Source organism: Manduca sexta, chromosome 24, assembly GCF_014839805.1.
Source record: "Manduca sexta isolate Smith_Timp_Sample1 chromosome 24, JHU_Msex_v1.0, whole genome shotgun sequence".
In the NCBI taxonomy this organism is placed as follows: domain Eukaryota; kingdom Metazoa; phylum Arthropoda; class Insecta; order Lepidoptera; family Sphingidae; genus Manduca; species Manduca sexta.
Genome location: NC_051138.1, coordinates 10,809,727 through 10,817,315, shown reverse-complemented (window position 1 = coordinate 10,817,315; position 7,589 = coordinate 10,809,727). Strand labels below are relative to the sequence as shown.

At 35.6% G+C, this 7,589-nt stretch overlaps 1 protein-coding gene across 1 annotated transcript; it reads right to left on the bottom strand.

Moving 5' to 3' along the window:
- Positions 1 to 391: 391 nt before the first annotated feature.
- On the bottom strand, positions 392 to 2,881 carry LOC119190439. The gene is made up of 2 exons (XM_037442403.1): positions 1,934 to 2,881; positions 392 to 463 (listed from the first exon to the last, which is right to left on the bottom strand). The coding sequence occupies exons 1-2, from the start codon at positions 2,879 to 2,881 to the stop codon at positions 392 to 394; spliced, it is 1,020 nt and encodes a 339-aa protein (XP_037298300.1).
- Between the last annotated feature and the right edge of the window lie 4,708 nt (positions 2,882 to 7,589).

Genomic DNA, 7,589 nt, shown 5'->3' with positions numbered 1-7,589 from the left:
AGTATGTGACGAAATTTTTAAACAAATTGCGCATCGACCAGAGTAATAGAGGTGTTTCTACTTTTTATGAGATTAGTTGATAATTTATACACTTTATTTGTTATTACACCACATGAAATTTCTTTTAGACGTCACGATGGGTCAAAACCATCTTTAGATTAAAGTGCCTAATATATTATAAGTTATCTTGCTGGCATAGTTGTATTGCGTGCGCGGCACGACTACCACTCTCCGAGACAGGCAAAGTTATATTCGATACCTATTTTATTTTCTAACGCACATTTTATATGAACCGAAGACGCGATCTTTTTTTGTTTTGCTTTGGCTTGCCCATACCGAAAGCAGTAGGCACGCCACTGCTCGTACTTCATGGCATATTACAAAAAAAGAATTAGCGAAATCGGTTCTGCAGCTCTAGAGACTTGCGCTTAGCAACACATTTAGCGATTAATTTTCTCAACACCTAACAGTTAGTGAACTCTGTTATTGTTGTCATATTTATGCTGCTCACTGAATCCGGTTGTGTCTTCTACATACATTACACCAAATGCAAATACACTCGTTTTCACATAAAATACCACACAGTGCGCCCAAACGTATAGTACCTATCAGCAATTTCCTTCTGCTTTGTTCATCTGAGTGTCAACTAAAGTAAAGTAATATATCAATATTAGCTAATGATAGCAGCATCATATCTATGCACTGCGATGGTTATCATATCGAAAGCACTAAGAAACAGACTTATTATCACAGCATTGCTCCGTATTTGCCTAAGTAACGTTTGTGAATACGGGCCCATTATTTGTAAACTTTTTCGATGCTCATCAGTTTTTAACGTTTTAGTTATTAACATCGGTGTGGGCCGCGGGAATTATAAAATAGACGTAGTGATAGAAACATCTCTCTGTCTTCTTCACACACTCGCGGTGTCATAAAATGCAAGCCTTTCGATCTTGCTTCACAGGGGTTTCAAAACTAAAAAGTCTGTCTATCTTAATCACACGTCCGTATGATAAGCGCAGCGATGTCACTCACTCATTAATGCAACCGTATTAGATCTTTGAAATATCCTACCTTTAAAATAAAAAATAAATAAAAACAACATTTTAAAGTAACTCAGAGGATATAGATCCATCTACACTGCGAATATATTTTCGGAAATTTATCGTAGCATAAATTTGCTTAGCGACATTTTCTTTTTTTTTGAAATAGTGAAGTCGGCCTTTTATTAAATGCTTTGGAAATTAAATTCGAATATTGCCTAACAGGATTAGCGAGGAGACTGAACTTCAGTTTAACACTGACCTAATTATATTTAGAGAACGCTAATTATATTAGAAACTATATTTAATAATATGAATATTTATTTAGTGGGTTGTGCGTGTCTCGTAGTTCGTACGTGAAAGTCAATATGAGAAGGTTTTTTTTTTCTTCTCTTTTTCTGGTCCCCCTATCCAGGACAAGGGATTTTCTTTATATATTTATATTATTTCTCTTTTTTTCTTTTATTTTCTATTTTTCTATGTTTTCTCATCTTTTGTTTTATCTTATTTCTTTTTTTTTTTATTCTTTTCTCTTACATTTATTCCTTATTTCTATCTGTATGTCTTATATTAGTTATCTTATTTATCTATATTATATTTACCTTTACTTATTTCTATTTATCTTAATTATACATATATCTTAATTTATTTACTTCTAATTTATTACTAATGATACATAATATCATATTATATATTTAGCAATGTTTATCACTATTTCTTTTTATTACCTTATTTGCTATTTTTGTACAATAATTTATAAATATATGTGTGTCTTCCTTATTTTTAAATATCTTATGTAAGTTGCCTAATTTTATTTTTAAATCAATCCTATTTTCTAAATTATATCTATCCACTGCGTGGATGGGACATTCGAGCAGGAGGTGTGGGACCGTCTCCTGAACGTCAGGGTCACAAAGGCACGCCGGGCTCTCCTTGCATTTGAAACGATGCAAGTACTCGGAGAAGCCGCCGTGCCCCGTGAACACCTGCGTCAGTTCCGAGTCCAGGACGATCCGCCTTACGACCCTGTGTGCCTCGACGGCGTCCGGAAAGAACAGCTTCGTCACCGAAGCCGTCTCTCCGTCCGCGTATCTCCGGCTCAATTCGTCAATCGATTCCTGGCGGATCTGTCGCTTGACGAATGAAACCGGACACTTGTCGTAGTGCGCACGGGTCTTGAGATGTTGTGCGGCCTCCTTGGCGAGCTGGTCTGCCCTCTCGTTTCCCTCCAACCTCACGTGTGCCCTCACCCAGAAAAGCTCAATTTTCTGGGTGCGTTTCCGGGCTTCTTTTATTAACTTTTTTATTTCAAACGCTATGGGGTGGAGGGAATCACCTCTGGTGACGACGTCGAGAGCCGACCTGGCATCGCTGAAGATGCCGCACTCAGGAAGCCCGCTACGGAGCGCCTCCTCCATGGCTTTGCGGAGGGCGAGGAGTTCCGCCTGGTAGACGGAGCAGTACGGCTCCAGCCGCAATTTTCTGGTACTGGTCTCGGCGGCGCCGTTCCATATGGACAGCGCCGCTCCGACTTTCCCATCAATTTTGCTTCCGTCGGTGAAGATGCTAAGACCCTCACCGACGTGCTGGGCCAGTTCCGCCCCGTCCTCCAGGCATCGGAATGTTCCGTTCCCCCGCTCCGCCGGGTGGTCTAAGTTGACGAAGGCCACAGGAGCTTCCACTTCTCGGTCTCCCACCACTGCACGAGAGTGCCCCCTCTTGACTTCGTAAAGGAGTGCGGTTTCCCGCACCCTTATGTCAAGGAGGAGCACTCCCGCCAGTAGCAGGGCCGAGTTGAGCGAGACAGTCCTGTAGGCCTTCGTCGTCTTCTTCGTCATAATCGGAACCGCGGCGGTTACAAATCGCACAGATCTCCGGTCTTCATGAGTTTGGAAATAAAACAGCCGTTTCTCAACCACGGCGGGCGCGAGTAAAAACCGCTTCGTGAGTTCTTAGCCTTATAGAATCACTTTGCTGTCCCGTTGTCAAAACGTTTACAACTCCCCAAATTACTCAGTGCGCGAGTCCCACTCGCACTTGGCTGATTTTTTGCATAATGCATAGGTACGCTTACTTTCAAATAACAAGGTTTTTGTGTTCCCTGGTGCGCACTGTTAAGAAAATTCAAGTGACGAGAGACGGAATCCTATATCTTTCTCCTCTTTGAACCTTAGAAATAAGAGATTTGGTAATTTATGTAGCTAGTGAATAAAACTACTAGTAGTAGTTAGTATACCTATCTTCTTAACTATTTGGGCTAGTTTAGGTTTACACGCTCACATCAATTTTACATATTACTTTATCCTGACGTTTAACCCTGTGCAGGTTTCGGCGTCATTATACTTGTATAAATTAAACGCGTCTAGATCCATATGCAGTTTTACTTAAGTATGTAGTGTTTGCGTAAATTTCGATAACAATAATAGTATATTCTATATATTTTTTTTAATTTTTAGGTAATCGAGCCTGATATTACACTCAAAATAAATAAGGTTATTAAAAGCCACTAAATTATAGATTTTCAATATTTCTTGGATCAAATTAAAACACTGAATAACCACAACAGAGCAACAGGTTGCAGTATCGAACATTTACAACTATTGAAAGAGAATAAAGTTTGCTTGCAGTCAACATTTTTAATGAAGTGTAATATGTGCAATATGGAATTTAAGCTATTTAAGCGCTAAGAGATATACTGATAGTATGGACGTATATCGTGGAGCTGTGAATGGGGCTATGATGACTGGAGTTGGTAGATCAAATTTAAACGAACAGTTAGCTTCCATAGATTTACCAATATTAACGCAAAATGTTTACATGAAATGTTATGACGAGTTAGCTAAATGATTGAAATTAGAATTAATTAAAATTGCAGAGGGCAGGATGCAAGAGGCCGCTAGGGAAGAAACTGATAAAGATGTTGCCTGTGGCGATGTAAAAGACGGTATTCCCGTACTTACAGTCATAGCTGACTGCTGTTGGTCGAAAAAAAAGTACAGAACCAACTATTTTGCTTCGTCGAGTGTCGCAAATATTAGGCAAAACTATGGATACAAAACTGGTAAATTGTTATACATGGATGTACAATCGATGGATTGATGATCGATGTCACTGAGAAGCACTACCTATTAAAAAAAAACTATCCAAAAAAATATAACCAACTTCCGAAAAAAGAAGTCTTTTATTTCTCACTTTTTAGTTATACACCTAAAAATGACATCTCATTACATACACATTCTGACTCAAAATATAAATTCCAATATGTAATTTCTAATGACTTAATTTAAACTTTCAATACGCAAAATATTAAAAACTGCAGATCGATGGAGTAATTATGTGGTCCATTATAAACATCGTAGCACAGTAATTTTCCTGATTTATTGTCTGATTACGGAGTTCTGGTGCCTATCTTTCGGCTTCATGATGAGCTCAACTTTACTAAAGGGTACTTTCTAAATGCAAATACTTAAATTTTTAAAGCATTTGCATTTAAAAAGTGAAAATAACAATATGTAAAATTGCCGTTAAAATTTGTTATAAATGTTTATTTTTTTTTATAATTACAAAATGATACATATAAACTATTTCATGATGAATTCTTATATATTTAATAATAGAATTCTACATTTATCATAAATTCATAAATCATAAGTTACATTCCAATTAGATAATTAAAGCGAAAAGATCAAAATTGGTTGGTCTGACTATAAAGATAGCCGACGCGCTAACTCTACGCACACAGCTACGCACGCTTCTGTGTGAGTGAATTTTGCGAAGAATTACCTATAGTTGACTTCACGCGCGGCACGTAAACGCTCTTAATTTTGTTTACAAACAATAGACTCGAAGAAGAATTAAACAAATCATTTTATTTAATTTCTTTACTATTGAACAGATTATAAGTCGCAGTTTATTGATTTTATTATTTAATTATTTACTTTTTCTACAACAAAATATATATTATTTGAATATATTTATTTCTCCACTTTTAACATAAAAAAAGCTATAATTTCGAAATGGGATAAGATAATGAAATGCTTGTTAGGCCAAAATACGCGCCATGTTTTGGGCGACACAAAAGTGATGAAAGTCCAAAATGGCCAAAATTCGAGTTATTTAGTTCTCCACCTACAACGACGATATAAACGTATTTTATATTAAAAGCCTTGTCACATTTTAGAACCATCGCCAACGGAATTCCGGTTAAAATTTTTCGTATATAATTATGCGGACAAGATGTAAGTTAAATTAATAATATATTCTTAAATCAGACCGACAACTATACTTCCGTAGTAGTACGGCTAGGCCCTATAACTAACTACATAGAAACGTAACATGTTATTAGTTTGTCTTTATAATTATGAACGAATTTAAGTTTTAAACCAATAGTCTCAGAGTTTTTTTCTAAATAATACGCAATCAGAAGTCTATCTCTGGAAGTGTAGAGGCCAAACCACATGGAACATAACTGCAGCGCACCGCGGCACGGCGCGGCGTAACACCGGGCAGTTTGCTCACACGTGCCTGCACTCAGAAGTAAAGAAGCTTTATATTTTAAAATCGATTTAGGAATTTCCTTAGATTCGCGTACTCAAACTCACAAACTCATCATCTTCATATATTAGTATAGATTTTCATATAGAGAATATTTGGCGGCATCGTGTCGCAGCTCACAGTTCCTTAGACTAATAATAACACGACGTCATTCATAATAATGTATAAGTATTGTAGTACGTAGATCTGTACCCACATAATATTTATATGGAGAGTAATTAAATATATGCCGATATAAACAGTTCTTCGTTCCAAGCACATTTTTTCACAAAGAAAATTGCAATGAAGGCATGTTACTTGATACTCTCATTAGGGCGATCCACGCATGCCAGGTTAGAAGATTTTCCCAATTTCTAAATCGCAATATAGTCAAGGCAATTCCACTCATCGTACTTTACATATTTTAACTTCATTTTATTAATAAATTCCTGGGTATAAATTGTAATCCGTGTAAAAAACACCATTTTGGGATTACTTTTATAACGAGTTACGTGACTGAGATTTTTATTTATGCTATTTTTCCTGTTTAAGGTAATTGTTTAAGGTAATTTCGGCGCTGTTTGGCGCTCTCGACGCTATTGGCGCCTAGGATGAGATTCCGATAATTTCCCTTGTAAGCATGAGGGCAAATAATGTTTGAACGAATTTTGTCGGATACTAGGTATGTCCACAGCTTGCACGCAATTACCTTGACTGTTTACGCGCTGTTTTACTTGATGCTTGCGGACGTTACGTATGTAATTTCTATTAAGTACGTTTATTAATTCTATAGTAATTTTTCGCACAAAACTTACGTAAATAACTTACGTGATGCAAAAGTAATCGTAAACCACCAGTGCGTAACTTCATTTAACTTTAGTAATTAATTTATTTTGTTTTAAACTTACTGTAAAACTTTGTTCATAAATTAATTACACAATTAAAATAGTCATTACAATTCTGATAAAATTTTACATAATTGTAAACATACACAATACTCTTAATAACTCGTAATGAATTTGCATATTGTAACAACATCAAAAAGTAATTTAGTATGCATTAAAAATATCGCCAACTTTTGATAATCTTTTAAATAATAATTACCTACCTCGTATACCTATATATTCAACGAGAGGTTATACTTGAAAGAAAAGTAATTATATTTAACCAGCTTTTGCTCGCGGCTTCGCCTACGTGAACTAGTTTTCCTGGATAAAAGTCCCGCTATAAGTATATTTTCCCGGAATAGAAAGCCTATAAACTTCCCAGGGTCTTAAACTATCTCCATACCAAATTTCATAAAAATCCGTTCAATAGATTTTGAGAAAATCGATCACATACAGACAGACGGCAACGGGGACTTTGTTTTATAATATAGTATAGATTATAGTATAGATTATCAGTTTATGTCGAATATGTTCAGTACCCGGCTGGGTATCGACTACCGTATACCATTGGTCATAATGAGTTTCGTTTGTGACATAACATTATAACGAACATAACAAAGTAAAAAAGTCTTAAGCCTTATTTAAACGAAGCAATTATTGTTAACAATAATCGTTTTTTTAATAACCGTCAAGACTCATACGTCAACACGTGTAAGAATTGCTCATGGTCGACGGCAATTTTGAAGCATTCATTGCGTATGATTATTGCTAGAAATAATTGATCGTATAAATAATATTATTTCTTATGCGAGTGAAATCGGAATATGCCAGAAAATATCAGTGTAAACATTTAAGCGTGTGGCCAATAACTTTTCTGGAAGACGTAATGACGAAATTGACCGTTCTAGCAAGCCTCATAATTTAATATATATATTTAAAAAAATATATATTTTATATTAAATTTTAACAAATTAAATTTTAAAAAAAATACACGTTATTATGTGTGCATGCTGTGACAACTTAAAGTGTTGTACATTGAATTATATTTTTTGTAACGATTTTTGTATCCATGCTACAATGTAACAACTACTGTTTGTCCAAATAAATAAATAAATAAACTATGTTT